Source organism: Malaclemys terrapin, chromosome 18 (genome assembly GCF_027887155.1).
Source record: "Malaclemys terrapin pileata isolate rMalTer1 chromosome 18, rMalTer1.hap1, whole genome shotgun sequence".
NCBI lineage: Eukaryota > Metazoa > Chordata > Testudines > Emydidae > Malaclemys > Malaclemys terrapin.
Window position 1 is genome coordinate 13,512,218 of NC_071522.1, and position 22,965 is coordinate 13,535,182.

Here is a 22,965-nt window from a genome sequence, read left to right on the forward strand (position 1 = left end):
TTAAAGAGGGCGAAAACACCTCTATGGAATGTAAAAGAGCATGATAACCTTTCTATAGAATGTTCAAAGTATCCCATAGAATTCTATAGCAGGGATAGAAATCAATAGAAAATGGATTCCATACGGTGGATTTTAAAAATAGTGGAAAGTATCTCATTCTTTTGAAAAAAATTCTATACGTTTTAAGAATAGTTTCTATAGAGCACTATTGTGTTCATCCTATTAAATTCTACTGGATTCTTCCATAAGGGTGATTTTGCTTTAGGTTTTACAAAATGATACGGTACAGATTCATACACTATTTTAGCTGAGCCCGAAGTTTTTAGTACAAAGAATGATTTGGATAATGACTTCAACTCCGGTCCATCTCCTGTTATTCTCTCATTCCTGATATCTGGAAGCTATGGAGATCTCTGGCATGCTGTCATTTCCACTTCTAGTATGGCTGGGACCTGTAAGTGCAGAGGTGGCATGAAAAGGTAAAAGAGGGGAATAAATTAAATGAACTTCTGAGACCTTTGACAAAGTTTCAATGTGAGTTTTGCATAAAGATTGGGAGGTGAGTCTTGTATCTGAGCCAATTCACCCATCCCGATCTAGCTTTTCTAGCTGTGTTGTTTATTATTAATTATTCATGTTTCTAAGGTGCCTATTTTCATAGTATTTTGACTGAAGAGTTTCTGGATGAGAAGACACATGCATGTGATGTAAAGAACATAAGAACGGCCCTACTGGGTCAGACCAAAGGTCCATCTAGCCCAATATGCTGTCTTCTGACCAATGCCAGGTGCCCCAGAGGAAATGAACACAACAGGTAATCATCAAGTGATCCATCCCCTGTTGCTCATTCCCAGCTTCTGGCAAACACAGGCCAGGGACACCTTCCCTGCCCATCCCGGCTAATAGCCATTGATGGACCTGTCCTCCATGAATTTATCTAGTTCTTTTTTTAAATCTGTTATAGTCTTGGCCTTCACAACATCCTCTGGCAAGGAGTTCCACAGGTTGAGTGTGCGTTGTGTGAAAAAATACTTCCTTTTATTTGTTTTAAACCTGCTGCCTATTAATTTCATTTGGTGATCCCTAGTTCTTATGTTATGAGAAGTAGTAAACAACACTTCCTTATCTACTTTCTCTACTCAATTGATGATTTTATAGACCTTAATCATATCTCCCCTTAGCCGTCTCTTTTCCAAGCTGAAAAGTCCAAGTCTTATTAATCTTTCCTCATATGGAAGTCATTCCATACCCCTAATCATTTTTGTTTCCCTTTTCTGAACCTTTTCTAATTCCAATATGTCTTTTTTGAGATGGGGCAACCACATCTGCAAACAGTAGTCAAGATGTGGGCGTACTATGGATTTATATAGAGACAACATGATATTTTCTGTCCTGTTATCTATCCCTTGCTTAATTATTCCCAGGAGTCTGTTAGCTTTTTTGACTGCTGCTGAACATTGAGTGGATGTTTTCAGAGAACTATCCACAGTGACTCCAAGATCTCTTTCCTGAGTGGTAACAGCTAATTTAGACCCCATCATTTTATATGGATAGTTGGGATTATGCTTTCCAATGTGGGTAAAGGATAAGTGGACCCAGAGTTTAAAAAGACAAAAACAAAACAGAAAGATTAGTAGGGAAAATTCTTTAGGCAGTGCAGGAGCTGGGGGTGGGTAGGAATATTATGAGAATTTATTTAGGCTGCAAACTGAGCTAACACAATGCAGCTCAAGGTTTTCTTTTCTTTAATGGATTGCTCTGTTCCACAGCTTATCTTGAAACATGTAATGAGAACCTGAAACCGTATAACTCGCTTCCCTTCCTTTCTCTTGATGTCTCAATGGGGATTGTTGGGTACTCTGGGCCTGATCCAAAGTCCAATGAAGTCAACGGAAATTGACTTATCTGGGCTTCGACTCAGGCCCTGTACTTGCAGATATAGATCTACCCAGCCAAGTTTCTCTCTGTCATATATTCCTGATGAGGAATGCAGCACTTTGTCAGAATAAAGCCAGAAAACTGAAGCTCTTGGCAGTGCTTTGCCTACATTTATCTCAGTTGGGATGCCAGGTTGCATGATAAATCATTCTGTACAGTGTGCAATCATAAGACCCCCACAGTACGTGAGCGCTACGGAAAAGACAATAAACCCTCTGTGCATTTGGGGGTATATGACTGATAAAGATATAATGTGCACGTGGATATGTTAGCCAGATATGTGCTTCTCCCCAGTAGGCTGATGACAGGGCCTGCTAATAGTAAGGTAATAAAATTGGCAGTGATTTATGTGTAATCTGAACCAGTCTGTGCGGACCTAGTACAAACATAATGTTTTTATCGGACAGTACCTTGGGAGTATCTTTGGATTGCAAGATGGCAGAGGAACTGTATCTGCCTTGCCTTAATTAGCTGACAAATTGATTATAATGACACAACCAGAAGCAGTCGGCTTTTCCATTCCTGTATGAACCCCATTTTGTAAGGGGGTTGAGAATGAGAACACAGCTATTAAAAATCTGTTTCAGGTTGAAAATGAATAGAAGCCTTAGCCCGGGAGCAAGTTTGTCTTACCCTGATTGGATGAATTTGTGTTTATAAATTAGAGCCACCAGCATGAATAATGTGGACAGTTTTTGATGGCTTGGCACTCATCCTAAAGTAAAATAACAGCAGCATGTTTCATCTACATAGTCGCCATTGTCCTGAAGGATCTCATAGTGCTTCACAGGTAGGGTGACCAGGTGTCCTGATATTATCGTGACCATCCCAAAATTCGGGGCTTTGTCTTATATCTGCAACTATACACCACCACCACCCCAAAAGGGAAGTGTCCTGATTTTTCACTCTTGCTCTCTGGTCACCCGATTGACAGATTATACAGGAATCACTTCCTATCCCACTGAAAAGCAGCTACTTCTGGGGTTGTAACGTGGTAGTTGTTTAACAATGCAAAGCGTAACCACATAACAGGTTAGGACAGAAATAAAGGAGAATTTTATATCCCATTGAAAAAGCAGGCAAAAGTTAGGTTAGGTAGAAAATGCTAGTAGAATTCTAAGTAGAAGTGGTAATTGTCCAAACTGGAATTTGACCAATACCTCAGTAAAAGTGCCATGCAGTCTTTAATGCCCATGAGTTTTCAGCAACACCATGTTTGCAGCAGTCCAGTGTCCCGTAACACCATGTTGGGGCATTAGTTTATTATTGAGATAAAGAAAAGAGACCCACCAAAAGAACTTGCATCAGTAGACTGAATTTTTCTCTGGAGTTTTCCCATCCAAGTGCCGACCAATGCTGACTTTTCCAGTTTGTATGATCTAATCCTAACCCCAGTTTAGAATCATCTGCAATGGTGCATCGAAGCATATATTGTACTGTACTCTCTCAGAAGGATTCTTAGGACAGTTGGAACAGAGAGAGAAGTTTCTCAAATACCTCTCTTGAAATTCGCTTTCAGTTGTGAATTATTCAGTTTGGCCACAGTGTAATGATTTATTTTGAATTGCATTTTCTTTTATTGGAATCGATTATGTCCTGGTTGTTCTTGCCACTTGCTCTGGAGGAAAAAAAAAAAAAGCTTTTTATTTTCCTTTTGGTTCTTATGAGCATATTATCCCACAAAACGACTGCATGGTAGAAAAGAGTAAGCGTCTAGTTAATTCATTAAAAAGATAATGACACAAAAACTTCATGGTGGAACTTTTTTCAGGTATAAAGAGTATAACTATGGAGGCGTGGATGCAACAGATGTGATGATGACAAGAGCAGGGATGGACATGAATAATTTGTCAGAGCAATGGACACAGTTGACAGGAGATGGGAACGTCTTTGGGATGAGATTAAGATAAAGGGATGGTGCTTGGTAAAGTAGAAAACTTGAACTGATTCACAAACCCATAATCTCAATGAAAGCAGTTTGAGCTGAAATGTTGGTGTCCTTTGGGCTTATATAGGCTGATGATTCTGAACGAACATTATTTAGAATGGATTTGTATTCTAGTGTAGTGAAACAAACTGGATTATGTGTATCTGTGCTGCTGCCCTCTTAGGGATGGCGTTGGAATTGCTCATTTGAGTGTCAAACCCTGTAGCGCAGACAGAGATGTTCTTAACTCAAGTGGTAGAGACATGTGAGTTCAGAGCTATAAGATCTGAGTTCTGTCCTTGCTGGGATGACAAAGATGGTGTGCCTGTGGTGACAACCGTGAAGTTACAAGCGACCACATACTTATTATCATGGTGTGGTTAGTACTTTACTTCATGGTAGTTATATGCTATAGTTCTGCCTGTTATGCTGTGGGCCCTGTTGTTTTATATGGAAGAGGCAAAGTGAACCTCACCAGGGAATAGGGTTACGGGCTAGAAGACTGGCCGGAGCTGGGAAGCGAGTGTGTTTGAATCCTGCTCTTTGTGCCGCTGCTGCAGTTCTGGGTCTAGCAAATGAAACAAGGTATCTGCAGATAGGAATGTGCACGCTCATAATGAAATCTGCACTAAGGAACCCACTTTCAACAGGCAGCTCCCCCGTAGCAACTGACCACGTGAAAGGGTCCCCAGAAGGCTTCCAGGACAATGCTTTGTTGTGCATGTTAGGTAAAGGGGTAACACGCAAAAGTTTGTTGGGCACTATCTTCCCCCTGACCTTAAGGGGGGTGTCTGAGATTATAGGGAGAGCAACATATTCACTTTTCACGTGTGGCTAAATTCTGCCTTCCCTTGGGTGGGCGTGCTGTGTGGGGGCAGACAGTGAGCCCTCTTCTCCCTCAATGCATCCAAGCAGGGGCCGGGCAGCACAGTAACGGCCAGAGCAGCGGTTCTGAAACTGTGGGTCAGGACCCCAAAGTGGGTCGGGACCCCATTTTAATGGGGTCGCCAGGGCTAGTGTTGGACCTTCTGAGGCCTGGGGACAAAGCCTGAGTCCCACCGTCTGGGGCTGAAGCCTGAGCTCCTCTGCCCGGGGCCGAAGCCCAAGGGCTTGAGCCCTAAGTGGCGGGGCTCAGGCTACAGGCCCCTCACCCGGGGTGGCGGGTCTTGGGCTTCGGTTTTGTTCCCCTCCCTACGCGGGACGGCGGGGTTCAGACGGGTTCAGGCTCTGGTCCCGCCCTCCTGGGGTCATGTAGTCATTGTTGTTGTCAGAAGGTCTCAGTGCAATGAAGTGTGAAAACCCCTGGGCTACAGGGTAGGGAGGGAGGATGGCTGAATATCAACTGATGGTGTTTGTCAGCCCCAGGTAGCCTGGAAGCACCCCTGCAAGGACCTGCCCTACTGTGCACCAGGTGGTAAAGTCTGGAAGCAGATGCTGGGGGTACGTGACCTTGCTAATGTTTGCATCAGCCATTGGGAACACTGGTGCATTTGCTTCCCCCCAGGCTAACTGAGCCATTTTCCCCGTACCAGCCTTATGCAGACAGAATGGCTAAAGGAACCTCCACAGAGCTGCTGCCACTCCGCTGCCCTCCCTCCTATCATAATGTGGGTCAGGTAGAAAACAACACAATTTAGCATATTATGATACCAGCACATTCCCTGCCCTGTGCATTTGCGAAGGAGTAAGCATCCAGCTGCCTTCTCCCGAGCACGGCCTGACTGAATGCAAAATACTTCCCCTGAATACCAAACTCCGCAGCTCTCACTGGAGGCAGGCACTGCAGGTCAGCGCAGTTATTGAATTTCTTTAAAAGGGCTGCTGCTTATTTTTTTAATTTTTAAAGTCTCCTTACCATTTTCAAAGGTATATTTCAGCCAAGAAGAAGGGTGGCTGCTGCAGAGGGAAATATTTTCCCCTTAGCTTTATTTTTAACAGTAAAAAAAAAAAAAAAAAAGGGGGGAAAATAATATATTGTGAATATTTCAGGTCTCTAAGGAAACCTAATAAATGACTACAGTCGTATTGCTTTACTCGCTATCGAAAGGGGCTGAGATACTACTCTAATGAAGGTGATATAGTAGGGTTACCATACGTCCGTTTTTTCCCGGACATGTCCGGCTTTTCGGCAATCAAACCCCCGTCCAGGGGGAATTGCCAAAAAGCCGAACATGTCTGGGAAAATGCCGGCCGGGCACTTCCCCTCCCGCGGCTGCTCTGCTCCTCCCCTGACTCTTCGGCTCTGTTTAAGAGCCGAGCTGTCCAAGCGCTATGGGCTTCAGGCAGCCCCATTGCCTCTGGACCCCAGCCGCCGGCCGGGCAGCCCTTTTCGCGTGGCTGGGAGTGGGAGGGAGGAGGGGGCGGGGTTGGGGCAGGGAAGGGGCGGAGTTGGGGCGGGGCTGGGGCGGAAAATGGGCGGGGCCAGGGCCCCATGGAGGGTCCTCTTTTTTTATTTGTTAAATATGGTAACCCTATGGTATAGCAAGCCAAGTAGAATAGGATAGAGTAGTGTGTGGAAAAACTGCTTCTCATTCCTGTTTGTGTGTTGGGGGGAGACCAATGCTTTCATCCCTGTAAGGATGAGGTGCATCCTGAGCAGGGTAGGCAATGCTTATGCCCTGTTTTGAGGATACAAGCAGGTCTTAGATTGTGTGTTGGCTCTCTGTATTGGGATGAGACCGCAGAGGGCTGTTCAATTCACTTGAATATTCACCAGATGCACAATGGCCGTATATGAACACACTGGATGTCATTCCTCAGATCTGTGATATGTGCTCTGACACCATGGACCACATTCTGCCTGGCTTACACCCCAGGGCCCACTGATGCCATTGGGGGAGAACAACATATTCACGTTTCCATTGCCTCGGGTGCAATTGAGGTAATTTAGGCCTTGTGTTCCTATCTATATGCTGAACTGCATAACATTAATGTGAACGTTACAGATCATGGGTGTTTCATGTACCGTGTGCTGGGTAATAACATGAAGGACTCCATGCTTATAACATTAAACCAGCTCTTTATTAAGAGAACTATTTACAGAGATGTTGTGATGGCAGCTAGTATTCTAGCCATGTGCACACAGACTGACTTCCTGGTGCCTTCTTCAAACTCTTCCCTTTTGCAACCTGTGCTCCTCCCTCCAAGTTCCATGCATGTTGCTACAATGCTGAATACATACCTATCTTTCTGAAGTCTTGTTAGCAAGTTGGGATGCTCTGTCTTTATAGCCTTGGGATGTAAAATATGTAAAATGTATTTTCTGTGCGAAAAAAGGAATAGTTTGTACGATTTGCCAATTAGCAGGAAAACTAATAAAGATATTGAAAAACAGCATATTAACGACTGCATTTTCCTATGTAGTGAGCCCACCATTTAAACTAGCCTCTAGAAATAAAAAAGATGAATCTGTGACTCACCCTGCTTGAATTTAACCGTTAGGGCTATTGAAATCAATGGAGCTATATACCCATAATGCAGAGAAGTTGGCCCCATTGTGTAAACTTCCCCCATAGTTAGGGATTCTTCTAGCGCTCCCTTTTCTGATCTTACTTTTGGGGTACAGTCAGGTTGAGCTGTTACAAGATTGAAATACGGTTGCCAACCCTCCTGGTTTCACTGGGAGTCTCCCGGAATTGGGCTCTATCTCCCGGAGAAGCCAAACTGGGAGATTTTAGGCTGCTAAAAGTCCAGCGGTGCAGTGGGGCTAAGGCAGGTTCCCTGCCTGCCCTGGACCTGTGCCGCTCCTGGAAGCGGCCAGCACGTCCCTGTGGCCCCTGGAGGGGGCAGGGGTCTCCGTGTGCTGCCCATGCCCTGAGCGCCCACTCTACAGCTCGGGGGAGGAGGCGGAGGTGGAGCAGGGGGGAGCGATTCCTCTGTCCCCCCAGGGTTACTTCCTGCGGACCTCCCCGCGCCCCTCACCGCCGCAGCTCATCTCTGCTCAGGGCCAGCTCCCAGCTTTTTGCGCCCCAAGCAAAAAAAAAAAAAAAAAAGGAGCTGGAGTGCCGCCCCTTGGGGAGTGCTGCCCCAAGCACATGCTTGGAGGGCTGGTGCCTAGAGCCGGCCCTGTGTGGAAGTACCAATTGCACTGAAAATTCTATGGGAAAAATAAATTTCTCCTTTAGAAATTAAAAGCCAAGCTTTCTTGGGCAGCTGTGCCAGCTGAACTCAACTAACAGATTGCTGTAAAACACCAGGTCGCAGAATATTAGATCCTTTATTAGGAGCTTTGCTTTTTGCTGTACTGTGTGGAACAACCATGAAATCCACATACTATACCGCCTGAAAACATTTTCTTGTATCGTAATGCTTTTTTTTTTGGCTTTAGCAGGGTGGATAATTCATTGTGTTTCAACGGGAAACTCTGGAAAAGATGAGTGGATCCTAAATTGAAAAAAAAAAAAAATTAAATAACACAAAACAAAAAAAGCCCCCTGCCCTGGCCTACACTACAGAATTACTTTGGTATAATTTGAATATAATTACTTTGAATCATCTACACTACTGAGCGACATAGTTGTACCGACCTAAGTGCCGGTGTAGACAGCTCTGTGTTGGCTGGAGAGCTTCTCCCACCGACAAAGCTGCTGCCTCTTGCAGAGGTGGATTAACTATGCTGACAGGAGAGCTCTCTCCCCTCGGCATAGAACGTCTTCATTAAAGCGCGGCATTCGTGCAGCTGTGCTGATTCAGCCTTTCAAGTGTAGATCTGTCCTAAGACATCAATAGGAAGAGACTAGATTGCTTGCCATAAGCACTTCACTTGTTCCTTGTACGTGAAAAACGACCTTGCTCAGATACAAAGTTCTGCGAGCTTAAATCATATTGCTTAGCTGGGCACTGACTTGGATGACCCTAAGGAACTCTCACCCCTTACAGGAATATGACAAACCTTTCATTCCGGCTAAAGAGCTTTATCAAGTCCAGCTATTTTTTATTTTAGTAAAAACCACTTACAGCTGCTCTTATTTGTTCTGGGGGTGGGGGCAAGATACCTCTCTTCTGTACAATAATAGATTTTGTAATGTGCTTTTCAGTGCAATAGGAAATGGGGTCCAGAGATGGATCTTTGTTCACCTTTCACTGACGACCAATATTGTTAGAGCTCTCCTCCTTTTACTCCGTCATTGTTGAATAGGAGAAGCCTGTGGCATCTTGGATAAATGTTACGGAAAAGTATGTTAGGCTCTTTCTTTCTTTCTTTCTTTCTTTCTTTCTTTCTTTCTTTCTTTCTTTCTTTCTTTCTTTCTTTCTTTCTTTCTTTCTTTCTTTTACACAGTGTTGTGAAGACTAAACCATATTACCATCAATATTATAGTTTAATTCATTCTAATTGTCTGATCTAAATAAGCATAGCTGGTCTGGTAAACTAAGTGATTGCTGAATGAGTAAATTGATTATTAGATTGAGAACCAGATGTTAGATGCTCCTCTCTCCCTTTTTTGACTTCAGAGCTGGCTCATAAGCTTCTCAACATGCAATTTCATAGTTTAACTCTCTTAGGATGAGTTTCTCTCCCATGCTTTAAACCAAATGTGAGGGGCGGGGAATGGGATATGGCCGTTGCATATTAACTAGGACTTTTAGAAAGCATTGCCTCTACCGAACTTCTCACATAAGTCACTTAGAGCAGCACTTTTACAGGCAGCCACTAACTGTTGATTATTGTCCAGCTTCTTGAAGCCGAGTGTTGAGCATTCACAAGTACAGTTGGGAATTGTGGTTGCTCAGTAACCCTGAAATATCAGTTCCATAGTGTCTCAAGTTGGGCATTGAAAATGAGTGGAAATTTGCACAAAAGTGGGCCCCGATCTTTCTTTGCCTCAGTTCCCAACTGTAAAATGGAGATAATGATACTTTCCCCCCTCCTCACAGAGGTGTTGTGAAGGTGAATGATTGTTTGTGAGGCAAGTAGGATACTACATTGATAAGCACCATTAAAAAAAAAAAAGCCAATGAGCAATAACAAATTCCGTGTTCAGTGCAGGGTCTGGCGGGTGTGTTTGGGGCCACATCCTGAGTGATGAGGATAAAAAGAAATACTGAACAGCTCTCTTATATTACCTGAAGACTGGGACATCTTGTGCATTGACTGGGGCCAGGGTTCGGTAGAAAAAACAGTATGTGATCAATACAGGATCCTAATGCACATGGGGATTGCATCTTTAAATTCTGGCACTTCTATCTTTGACTTTGCAATCTCAATAATTTAAAAAAAAAAAACCATAGGGGTTGTGTGTGTGTGCAGTTTGTATGGACTACATCTATAGTTCCTCATACTTAATTATCAGCTTCCCAATTGTGTCAAATGTTGCAGAGCTCTCTGGTAACTGCAATGATGATTGCAGAGCTTCTTGCCATTCTGGGAGCCTCTTAGGCAAAAATGATTAGGGTCTCATCCAGCTTGATCTGTTTTTGCTTTAGCTGATCATTTGGCAAACTGTTCATCTACTGCAACATGTAAGACTTTCTGAAAGTCTAAGGGGAGCTGCAATAATCCTTTCACTTTTAGACACTGCCTGATAGCCAGCACTCTCATCTCCTAATGATAGCCTCCGCAGTGCAAATGAGGCTATTTCTGCAGAATAGGTATTGATAGCTTGCAGCAGGTTGGCCCGATGGCCTAGTGGCACAGCCAAAGGACATGGAGGCAAGCCAGGGACAGCAGGCCCTGTAGTATGTGTACCTGCAGTGCAGTCATTTGGAGAGAGAGGTAATTTTGAGGTTATATGGTTTCCAAGGGATTGTGTGGAGCTGACATCTCACTTGACAAATGCCTGGTGAATTTTTACTGCACTGTAAGTTGCTGTTATCATTGGACTGCTCTCCTCTACCCAAGTGCTAAAAAACAACCTGCTCATTTTTGACTCGTAATAGATGCTGTGGAGAGCAAGCACCAGTCTCTCTGTTTGTTTAACCCAGCGATTCTCAAACTGTGGGTTGGGACCCCAAAGTAGGTCGTGACTCCATTTTAATGGGGTCTCCAGGGCTGGCTTAGACTTTCTGGGGCCTGGGGCCAACCCAAGCCCCACCGCCTGGGGCTGAAGCCGAAGCCCGAGGGCTTCAGCTCTGGGCAGGGGGCTCAGTTTACCTGGGGGGAGGGGCTTGGGGTTTGACTTTGGCCTCACCACAGGGCAGCGGGGCTCAGGGCTCAGGCTTTGATCCCCGCTCCTAGGGTCGTGTAGTAATTTTTGTTGTCAGAAGGGGGTCGCAGTGCAATGAAGTTTTAGAATCCCTGGTTTAATCTACTGGTGCATGTATGTTACAGATCCCACTCTGTGCGCCTGCACAGAGGATATGAATTGTTACAGCCCCCAGCTTCAGAGCTTTAGCTCATTGGTTCAAACTGTAGCAGCTCATGGTTTTAGCTCAGAAGGTCCCTGTTCAGTCCCTGGTATGTGGGCCAAGATGGCAGCTGTCACATCTGCATCTCCAAGATCTGGTTGCCAGGCTGAAGTTTAAATGGATACTCATCAGGGTAACTTGATCTCTGGTGTTAGACAACAAGCTTCTATCACTCGTTCCCAGGTGGAAGCACCTGAGCTGAAGTTACAGCCCTAGTCTTCGATCACTGTCTTGCAGGGTCAACAGCTAGAGAGGGTCCTGCTGGCTCATATGAATAAGCTAAGAGTCTCTTCTAATGGGGACACAGTCATTCAGTCCTTGGAAGAGCTCTGAACTCCCTTTCCTTGCAAGGGCAATGAACAAATGCCAGTCCCTTGAAACAAGGTGCAAATGGGAAGTTCAATACCAAAATCCCATAATTTTCACACACAGTTACCATATGGCTGGAAAGAGTGACACGGAGCAGGATAGAGAGTCACTGCTGCTAGCTAGTAAGAGAATAAAAATGAACGGAGGGGTCGTGCATGCTTGTGACCCAAGCTGCAAGTGACTCCCTCATTAATTCAAATATATCCAGCTAGCCGCATTCTGGAGGTCAAACACAAGAAAAATGTGGGTACTTACCAGTGCACACACACCAGATTCTTATCTCCATTTATATATGTGCCTTATCCTTTGTGCCATGGCCAGGGTTTTTCAGGAAGTGTTCCCCTGTGTGCTAATTTAGCATCAAAATCTTTGCCTGAAAATGTATTTACATTTGCAAAGTCCACTGTCCTTGAGTGATTTCTCACTGCTAGAGAATTGGTCTCCCTTTCGCCATCCCACTCCAGGAAATGGGAGCAAACCAGGTTCTTCATTGTCATTAGAGCTCAACCAAACCCAAGCAATGAAAGGATAACGGCCATGTGCTATGTTCCATCATCTGAAAGCAGGGAAAGACTGCCTAGGGCTGTGGGGGAACTAAGCAGCAAGGAAGAAAGCAAGTAACTTGATGCATCTATTTGCTAGAATAATGTCTCCTGTGCATTGAGGAGAGACAATAATAACAATAGGGTCTACTTCATCCCATTAAAGTTACACTGCAATGCCATATGTTCTGGGCTATATTTCCATTGTTATGCAAGGTTTTAGCTATACAGTTTCCAGCCCATCTTCCACTTTGACCTTAGTGGAAGACAATTAGTGGGTTGTATTATAGGGGATCGGGCAGAAAAATTCACAGAGTAACTCTTTGAAAAATCCTCTTTTAGGTAGACAAAGGGAAGCCAGTGAACTGGCTCTAGGGAAGAATAATACATAGTGAGGAACTTCCATGTTGTGTATTACCTTATTTCAACTCTGTTTCTCACATGGCCATGGTTGTAGTCCTGCAGTCTGACCTACTAGTTAGGAGTAGGTGTAACTTGGCCACTATTGAAAATGTTACTCTATTTTCCATGCTGCTGGGAAGCTTTGAAGTGTGGTTGGCTACAAATATTTAGGCGTTGACATGCCATGAGCTTTGTACGGCTGCGTTAGTAGAGTTTCTATGCACCTTGGGTTTATAAATAAGTCACAGTAGTGTTTGATTGTCATAATCAATCAGGGCAGTGAGCGCGGTATGGGTCAGGTTTATAAACGTATTCCTCGTTTAAAACTGATGAGATCAGGGAAAAGAGGATACTGCTCTACATCACTAAAAGGGAAATGGAATATCTGAACTGAACAAGCAACAGATTTGCATCTTCTCACTCCCCATGCCTGCTGTTTAATTTGCATTAGCTTGCCTCGCTGGTCAAATTGCCCTTGACGGTAGTTCCTTGAATGCGAAGAGGATTTGCTAAGGTAATTAATGTAAAATTGCAGGTTGAAGGAAGGGGAGACTGGTGTAGAAGGTGGATGGTGTACACATTGCAAATCTCTTGGCATAGAGAGAACTGCAGGAATTGGGCATGACACAAAAAATATGTGCTAATAAAGCTGGAGGTGGGCTCAGACCAGAACTTGGGATTCAAGCCCACCCAAACCCTGAGGAAGTTTGGCTTCATATTTGTGTGACTCAGGTCTATCTGTCTAATTGCTGAAGAGTGCCATCAAACACCCTCAAATGCCTGGGATAGTCACATTTGGATCCAAACTTTGCATCTTGGCCCCATCTCTGCTGAAACCTAAAATTTCTGAATAGGATGGCATTCGATTGCTCTGAATATCTAATAATCTCTGCCAACGAGGATTTCTATAGGCATGGTATAGGTACTGAATGTGATTGAATGCAACATAGATTATAATTTGATGAGATACGTGCCTAGCTGAGATTTTTAAAGGAGTGAGGAAAGAGCAACTGTGGATCAAATTCTGCCTTCAGTTAAGGTCTGATCCTTGAAGATGCTGAGCGGTCTTCTGAGCCGATCTTAACTCCTGCTGATCTGAGGGGGAGCAAAATTCATTCAGCATTATCTCTTTACAGAACCTTATACCTGAGAGAAACCCCATTGATTTTAATTCTGCAATTACAGCAGTATTATATGGGGTATACCTGAGAACAGAAAGTAGCCCTTTATGTTCGTTTTCCCATGATCCGTACACTGGTACAGTATTTAAGGATTTTTCTGTTGACTGTTGAATACCATAAAAGGAGTTCTTGGTGTAAATTGTGATTTCTATCTCTGATACAGGATCTCTTCTGAGTCTGATGGTGGGAAGTGATTATTTTGTTATGCTTAAAAGAAATGTCAAAGGGACCTTTTCTGTTATGTAAAATCCTGGTTCTGCTTAGGTCATATGCTAGTCACCAGTTTTAACTGAAAGTGCAGCAAATAAGGAAATAAAATATCTTTGCACTTTTGTCGCATCTTTCATAGGAAGCTTTCAAAACACTGTACAAACTTCAATTAATTCAGCTCCGGAACAGCCTTGTTGAAGTAGTCGTTATGTTTAGATGGGTAAACTGAGGCACAGAGTGGTGACTATAAAGGATTTGGCCAAAGTCCTAGTAAGTCAGAAAGTGAGCCCAGAAGTCTGGACACTTGTTCCATTATGTAGCACTCTCGGCTTCTCTTCTTAGTAAATGAAATGACACTGTCTCTAGTAGAAAATGTTATGTGGATAATTCAATACGTTGGGGTCAGACGTGAAGAAGCAAATATATGTGTGGTCAGGTACTAGTAGCTATTTAAAATGCAAATTGTTTTCTTGATAATCTGGCTAATATCTTTAACCCAGTTTGTAAGGTAGTATGTGTTTCTATTACAGCATTTCCTTCTAAGCAAGGCATTGCCGTGTACATCATCTTGAATTCACTGTCACCTTGCATTGCATTTCACAACATGATCCAGTGTGATGTGATTGATACAGTCTGACTTGATGTCTCAAAGTTCTGTCTCCCAAAGGGAAGCAAAAAGAGCACCGTCTCTCTGCCTATGAATATTTCAAAAATCTGCTCTCAAAGATGTGGGGTCCCTATGCCCCCCGCCTTGCCCTTAGCAGACTATCTATGAAAGGAATGTTGGCATTGACTCTTCTATCATGGGGCTGAATCCTATAAGGTGCTGAGTGCGATCCGGCAAAGCATTAAGCACATGCTTAGCTGTAAGTGTGTGAGGATCATTCCCAATGATATGAATGAAGCGATGCGCAAACTGAAGTGCCTTGCTGGTCTGGGGCAAGACTGCTCAGCGGTTGGCAGGATTGAGCCTGTTATGAATCCCTGCTATGTTCTTCAGAGCCGTGCTTGTTGCTTCCCCCTCAGAATGTTCTTTCCATCTCTGCGTGTCTTCCTGAAAATTATTGACTGCACTCTTGAGTGGGTAGAGATCATCGTTCTGGAAAGGGAATCATCTCTGCTCGGCTTATTTGACATAGTTTTTCTGCTCGGATAAGAATTTAGTTTATATAGATTTCAACAAATGAGGCATACGTACAAATGGAGAACAGCAAACAATTATCTTAGTTACACTGAAAAGGGCAAATACCTGCAGCCCACAAACCACACGCGTACATGCAAATGGAGGTGTTGCCATTAATCAGTATTTACTCGGAAGTAACCACACACCGCAGTATCTAAGATACCCCAGTTAACACTGGCTTTTTCCTAATGACCGCTGTCCAGAGCTGCTCTAGTCTGATCTTTTAATAGTGATTAATTCTTGATAATTTAAGAACAAAACCCACACAATCGCCTGTGGGGCCCAATCTGTCCCCACTCGGTTAAATGGGTGCAGGATTGGGAAGAGAAGCAGGAAGGTCCCAATGATTAGGGTGCTAACTTGAGACCTGGGAGACCCGGGTTCAGCTAATGTCACGTCTACGCTAGAACAGCACTAGAAAGCCCCCCTGATGTAGCCAGTTTATACTGGCATAAGAGTGCTTTTTGCTGGTAGAGTACTTGTATCAGCTCCCTGGATAACATAAGCTACACAGGCAAAACCAGTTTCTTGTTGGCATAACTGCATCTATATTAGGGCTTGTCATATAAATCACACCCTTTACATGACATTGCCATATCCGCAAACATTTCTAATGTGGACCTGGTCTCAATATGTGGCCCTAGGCCAGTCTCTTAATCTTTCTATGCCTCCATTCCCAAACTGTCAAATGAGGAGAACAGCACTTCCCTACCTCAGAGCGGTGGTGGGAGGATAAATGCATTAAAAGATTGTGAGGTGCTCTGGTAGTGTGGTGATAGGGAGCTGAAAAGTACAAAGAGGCAGATGTGCATTGCACTCACCTTTTTAAAACCTGGAAAAGCAAAGTATTTGAAAGATTCCTTAACCACTAGAGAAGCGCTCTCTTTCTTTTTTGGCATTTTGTATTAATCCTTCTGTAAAGTCCTCCCAGGTGATAATTAATACTTGGACACACTACAAACAGCGCCAGGGCTCATTTACAAAACAGACAATATACTGCGGGGTCATGGAACTGCACAGGCTGAGTTCATTAGTGGCACGAGCAGTCTCCTCTTTCTGCTAATGACACTGGATCTGTGTCTACACTGTCTTCTCTGCATACAGAGTACACAGGGCTGTTAGGAGATACACATTGATGAAAGCTGATATGAATTGCCTTGTGGTTACATTATTGCCTGGCTGTTCTTCGTATGGTAACCTCCGCTGCAGGATGCAACTGGACCTGCATAAGAGTTTGGGAAGATTTCACTCTCTACAGGCTGATTTACAAACAGGATGATGATGATAATAATAATAAATTAATTAATACCTAGCTTTTACACAGAGCTTTTTCCTTTGCAGATCTCAAAGCACTTTACAAGGGAGATCAGTATCATTATCCCCACTTTTTACAGATGGGGAATTCGTGGCACAGGGAGATGATGTGATGGGACAAAGGTCACCTAGCAAACCAGTGGCAGAGCTAGGAAGAGAACCCAAGTCTCCTGAGTCTCAGTCCAGTGCTGCCATGCTGCCTCCCTCCTACAGCTAATGGAATTGCGATCTTGCTGAAATGCTCGAGAACCTTTGGTTTTTAGAAGTGACTTGCTTGTAACCTCAGCAGGGCATGGGGACAGCCTTTTCATCTCTTTTTGTACAGTACCTAGCACAATGAGGCCCCGATCTTGGCTGCTCTTTGGATAGTAATATAATATTAAACCACTAATAAGAATGGAAATGAGAGCTGTTTCCCATGCAACAGATGTGATTTTGCTGGTGATCATAGTGTCTGGATGATGCACTCACTGGTTCATAACTCGTTTTCTTTCCGGGGGCAGAGCTATCCAGGGTGGCACATGGACTTTTGAGCGACCTTTGAGATACCAATCAACTAAGACTCATTGATAGTTTCCCTCTCATTCCAGGGGATGGCCAGGTTGATTTTGATGAATTTATGACCATTCTTGGACCTAAGCTGGTATCTTCAGAAGGGAGAGATGGTTTTCTTGGAAATACAATAGACAGCATATTCTGGCAGGTAAGTGATCTTTTTTTTTTAAAGCAACATCAATGAGCAAATATCACTGTCTCAAGAAACAATGAATGCATGAAATATTTTGCTGAGATTGAACAATTGTGTAAAGGTTATTCAGTTCTGTTATGATCCACATAAGACCATACTGTAGGAATATTGATTGGAATGCAAAGCAAACATCTGTGTTAAAGGGAAAATAGATTAGTTTGTCTAATGAGGCAAAGAAATAGAAATATAATCTATATGGTTGCCCATCAGGTGATCTCCCTTTAGACGTCATATTTCACTCTTCGCCATCAATGTGGTAATAGTTAGTATGCACTCCAAGCCGGCAGAACTGAGGTGAAGTTAGTCAAATGTCTAGAATGCTGATCATATCCTATTGGTGCTTACGTGTGTTCTATGAGATACAATAGGTCGAACAATTTGGGATCAAAGTCTGGGGATAATGAAACGCTCTGTTTATCACAGAACAAGTAGACTTGCAGTGCCATTTGCAAGCGGCTCCTATGCTGACGCATCAGTGTGCCTCAACCCTTCCCTAGCAGGGTAAGCCGATAGCTCCCGTTCCATGTGAATTCAGCCCTTGGTGCTCAGACTCCTGTCTAAGGAGTCAGCCAGTGCCAAATGCGATGGCCGTTTTTGCAGCGTGGATACCTGTAAACTTGACAACTGCACTGAGCTGTGCAGGCTTCCAAAAAGGATTGGATTTTTGTATGATGACAAGGTTATGCTGAGTTGTTATAGTAAGGATTACCCCTCCCCCAACACACACACATGTCCACCCCCAAATTTTGGAAGGGATATAAACGTTAGTGCTTCAGGACATAAGAAATCCTCTAACCATTGGGGGTTAGGTATAAACTTTCCCTATGGACATATTATTTTGTAACCGCTTCCTGCAGGGTTTCTTGCACCTTTCCCAGGCCTGCTGTTTGAGACAGGAATATTGGACAACTATATCCAGTATTTCTCTGCTACTATGGGATGACCAGTGATTTCACATAACAACTGAGTGCTTTTGGATGGCCTACCAGCTTTTGGTCACTATCAAGCCTAGTCCTTGTGGGAACTGACAGCCTGTCTCCTGTTACTAGTTCCTGCAGACATTCAGTCTGCCATATTTGAGTGGTGTAAAAAAATCCTTTAAAACTTGTTTATGATACATGCTGAGATGATAGGAACAAGATTGAAAGTGTTAGCTCTGTATTCCCACTGTTCATTCATCAGAGTAAGTACTCAGTGTTGATGAACCAGCAATGAATTATGACATATCTGGGAGGGAAACAGTGTTTGAAGAAACATGAAGAAGTACCGGGACTTTGCAGAAAATCATTATTGTTCTTCTGCAGCCTCCATCGAGCCCCACAGGTGAGTCACTTATCAAAGAGCTTGACTAATACAAAAGGGAAAAAGCTCTAGCATTTCGTACCAAACAGTATATGCCTGTGGCTAGCCTTGCCTCACGAGCCGGAACAGTGGAATTCTGGGTTCTATGTCTGGCACTGCTGTGGACTCTCTATTTGCCACTGACTTTAACTCTTTTGTGCTGTGGTTTACTTTGTTTCTACGGTGAGGAAAGTAATAATGCTTCTCTTCCTCACAGGACTACTGTGAGAATTAATTAATTGAGTTTTATGATTCTTAGGTGACAGATGCTATACAAGCTGTGAGAAATAGTCTGGAGGGTTATCTGTGGGCAATAAAGACTTGACTGAATTGCATATGTGCTTCAGAGTACATAAAAAATTGTACGCAATCTTAAACCTTATAATAATTCCTAGCTCTTACATAGATCTGCAAGCACTTTGCAAAAGAGGGCAATATCTTTAGTAGATGGGGAAACCGAGGCACGGGGAGGGGCCATGACTCGCCCAGCAAAGCAATGGCAGACCCCCAATTTGAACCACGTTTCCTGAGTTCTAGTTCATTGACGTATCCATGAGGCCGCATCTAAGCCTGGTGCGCTCACATTTTCATTTTGCATACAAAAATGTATCCCTCTTCTTTCTGAGCAGGTCAAATTTGTCTAAAATGTACCTCTGCAATTTGATCGCCTCTTCTCAGAAGAGTGAATCGGCAGAAAAATGTAGCAAAGGGCAACTCAGGGCTGCTGTGTGGCATGTTTCCTTTGCTTATTTTACCTACTCAAATATCAGAGCCTTGATTTATCAAAATATTTAAGCAGTATTTAAGTTCCATCCCCGTACAACAAAGTATTTAAGTACATGCGTAAGTTCAGTGGGCCTTAAGCACACGCTTGAAGTAATGCACATGCTGAAGTGCCTTGCTGAACTGGGTCTAAATTCACTCTCAACATCCCACTAATGCAGACTTTAAACTTTCTCGCAAAAGGGAAAGGCTTGGACATGTGTAGTGATTTTTGCATGTTGACAGTTTTGGAAAAATCCCCTCAAGTATCTAAAGAAAGTTGAGAGTAGCTGCAGCCCTGTTATGTCCATTCCAAAACTATAAGTGGGCCCAGGCAGTTGAAGGTGTTAACATAAACACTAGAAGGTGCAACTCTGTCTTATGTAGGTTGTTAGCTGAAGGCCTGGGGCACCACACCATAGAATCAGCATGTCAAGAGGCACCTCGGAGAAGTTTTTTGTATCAGGTGCGGAGGCAGAAGATACATTTTTGGCTTCCAGAAACTGCTTTGCCACTATCCATCCAATCTTTCATTATCCAACTGTCACGATTTTGGCTTGCACGGTATTTTTGCCGAGGCCCAAGTTCCTATATTAATGGTGCTTTCATCCAGATTCTGTTCCCAGCACAGTTTAAATAATACAATGACAGAGTTAAATAATAAACAGCAGCAGAAGGAGAGAGAAATTCAAAGGAACCGGCGAGGGATGAGAGATGCGTGTTCAAATGAAATTGGGAGGGAGTTGGTGTGATACAGGAAGGCTGTTCCAGATGGCTTGAGCTGCAGAGGGGAAGGATCTTGCAACAACACTAGCAGGACTGCGGGAAGACAGAGAAAGATGCCAATGGTAGAAGAGTAGAGAGAGCACAGATGGGAACAGGGTGTGTAAGAGACAGACCTGAAATAATATAAAACTGGGGCATTCTTCCTGTTGCAAATATTAGGTAAAGAGTAATGGACATTCAGAAAATAATTAATCTCTGCTGAGGGCTGTACAGTGGTACAGATCGGGAGAATGAAGGGTTTTTCAAATGTATGTTTCCTATTTTCCTTCCCACTTGAGCTTTGAATTGCATTATATCGATTCCTGTCAAGGCAGCTCACTCACTCTCTTTATACAGTAACCAAGATCAGATCCACTCTGGAAAGAAAGGCTTTCCATGTTCTTGCGTGATGGTTCAAGAGGTTGTAGGGTGGAGATGGGGGAGGGTAACACTGTAAAGACGATTTCAGTTCAACACAGTGTTGAACAATAGTATCAATAGAGCTGAGGGAACGTTAATTTCTATCACGGTAGCTCTGTCTCTGTAAAATTTCTAGCTAGAGCTTGTACAAACAGAGTACAGTTTTGCAGAGAACATTGTCAATTACATATTTCAGTCCCTAGTTCTCCATCTCAGCGCCATTTGCTCAGACGGGGTTTTTACTGATGCTTTCTGTTTACAAGTGAATATAAAATGTAACCGTGCGTAGATGTCTTAAACTTTCCCAGAACTCGTTTTTTCTTACAAACAAAAGTTATCTGATACCAGAAGATTTTTATGAGCACTTTGTTTGGGTGATATTGGTGTATGGTTTGAAGGACAAAAGGATTTCTAGTGCAGTGTTTTCCATAGTGGGGAGGGGGTGTGCCTCTAGTGGGGATCAAGGATTAGCTGGAGTGGTGCAAAGAGACCATTCCGTTGACCAGAGTGTCAGCTTTTTTTTTTTTTTTTTTTTTAAGTAAGAATAAGGATAAAAATTTGGAAAGTGTCTAAGGCTGTGACTGTACTGCAGCTTACGTTGGCATAATCTATGTCACTCGGTGGGAGTAAACCACCCCCCTGAGTGACATAAGCCACACCAACATAAGCGTCAGTGTGGACAGCACTATGCTGGCGGGACAGCTTGTGCCACTCATAGAGGTGGTTTTATTTTGCCAACAGGAGAGCTTTCTCCCGTCGGCACAGAGTGTCTTCATCAGATGTTCTGCAGCGGCCTAGCACACTTAGCAAAGCACACTGATCTCCTGCATAGCAGGGCACTATGCAGCCATGGGCCATCAGACCAGCCAAGCATGTTCTGTTAACATGGGAGCTTTTGTGCTGCAAGAAGGGAAGGAAGGCTGGTTCCAGCCACGTAGAGGAGAATGGATTTTCTCTTCTCACCACCAGGTGGTGATGGATGTGTCGAGGACAGGATGAGGCACAAGCCCGGTAGATTCGTGCTGGGTGAATTTATTTTAGCGAATAGTAAATTTGCCAAAAAAGAAGAAAAGAAATGCAGTTTGGGGGCGAACAAAACGCTTTGTGAATTCAGATCGAGTTTAGCAAATAGTTTTGGCTGAATGAAAAACAGAGGGGAAAAATTAAAAAAATAGAAATGAACCATTTTGATATTGGCATTTTCAAAATGAAATTTTTTTAACCTGAACAAATTCCTTTTATTTTTGTTTTGTTTTGTCAAGAAAAATAAACCCAAGGGAAAACATTTCAGATTTGGTTCCATACTAATTATTTTTCTGGATTTCTCAGTACCACCATCTATCATTCACTCAGCTCTATTCATGACTATATCCAGGGACTGAGGAGGCTACAACAGCTTCCAGTATTGGCCTGAGATGGCTGTGGTGATTTTTATGAGGCCAGCGGAAGGCAGGATTCTGTGTCCTGCTGGCCTCTGCAAAAAATTCGGAGGGCAAGGACCCCGGTTCAGTTTCTATGTGGAGAGCAATAAGGATGCAGTGAGGAAGGGGATAGAACATCTGCATAGCCACAGCCTGGCTTCTGTTGCTGACGCTTTAATGAATTTATGTGAGGAGCTGCCTGTTCATAATCTATTGTCAGTTGTCATTACTAATGGAATCAATCTCCCATGGGATAGTTCTATGCTGTATTAAACCATTCTATCAATCAGTGGTTTAACAGAATGAAATGAGGAAGGAAATATTTGGAAATCTCGTTGGCATCAACAAAAGCCAGTGCAAACTTGGGGGAGGGAGGGCAGAAACTCTGAAAGATATAAGGTGGTTGGGGAAGGGCATTGGTTTTTTTCTAAGTCCAGTAGATAAATTTAACAAAATTTCTTCCTCTGAAGAACTGAGGAACAGTTAGTTCCTCCTCTAGACCCTGCAGAGGAATTAATTTGGAGCCTGCACATTTTTTAGCATTGTCATAATCCCTGAGGATGTATTTTCTCTCTCTGAAAATAGTATGTAATTTAGCCAGGTAATAAACCCGGCACTTCTTCACCAGCATTGGAAAAGAGTATTTCTAAATAACGGATTTCCTTCTCCCCAGCTGAGCTGGGCTGGAGAGGGCTTGGGAGTATGTAGATTCCTGCACATCCTTTATTTTGTTCTACTCTAATGCTGGTCTTCCCATTTCGTCTGGGATCTGGCTTAGCCAGTGCTTCATTAATTGTCTTTAGTCAGCTCCCCTTACTTTTGCAAACAGCTGCTAAACCAAGCAGTTATACCACTCCAACCCCTCAGCACAGATACATTACACTGGTGCAGTGGTTCTCAAAGTTTTGTACTGGTGACCCCTTTCACATAGCAAGTCTCTGAGTGTGACCCCCCCTTATAAATTAAAAACACTTTTTAATGGATTTAACACCATTATAAATGCTGGAGGCAAAGCGGGGTTTGGGGTGGAGGCTGACAGCTTGCGACCCTCATGCAATAACCTTGCGACCCCCTGAGGGGTCTCGACCCCCAGTTTGA

At 43.5% G+C, this 22,965-nt stretch overlaps 1 protein-coding gene across 1 annotated transcript in view; it reads left to right on the forward strand.

The window, feature by feature from the left end:
* The window catches only part of CALN1 (calneuron 1), a 172,877-nt gene that overhangs the window by 76,125 nt on the left and 73,787 nt on the right, over nt 1-22,965 (forward strand). The window contains exon 4 of the mRNA XM_054008580.1: nt 17,001-17,113. Coding sequence (XP_053864555.1) covers nt 17,001-17,113 — 113 coding nt within the window. The remainder of the gene's footprint in view (nt 1-17,000; nt 17,114-22,965) is intronic.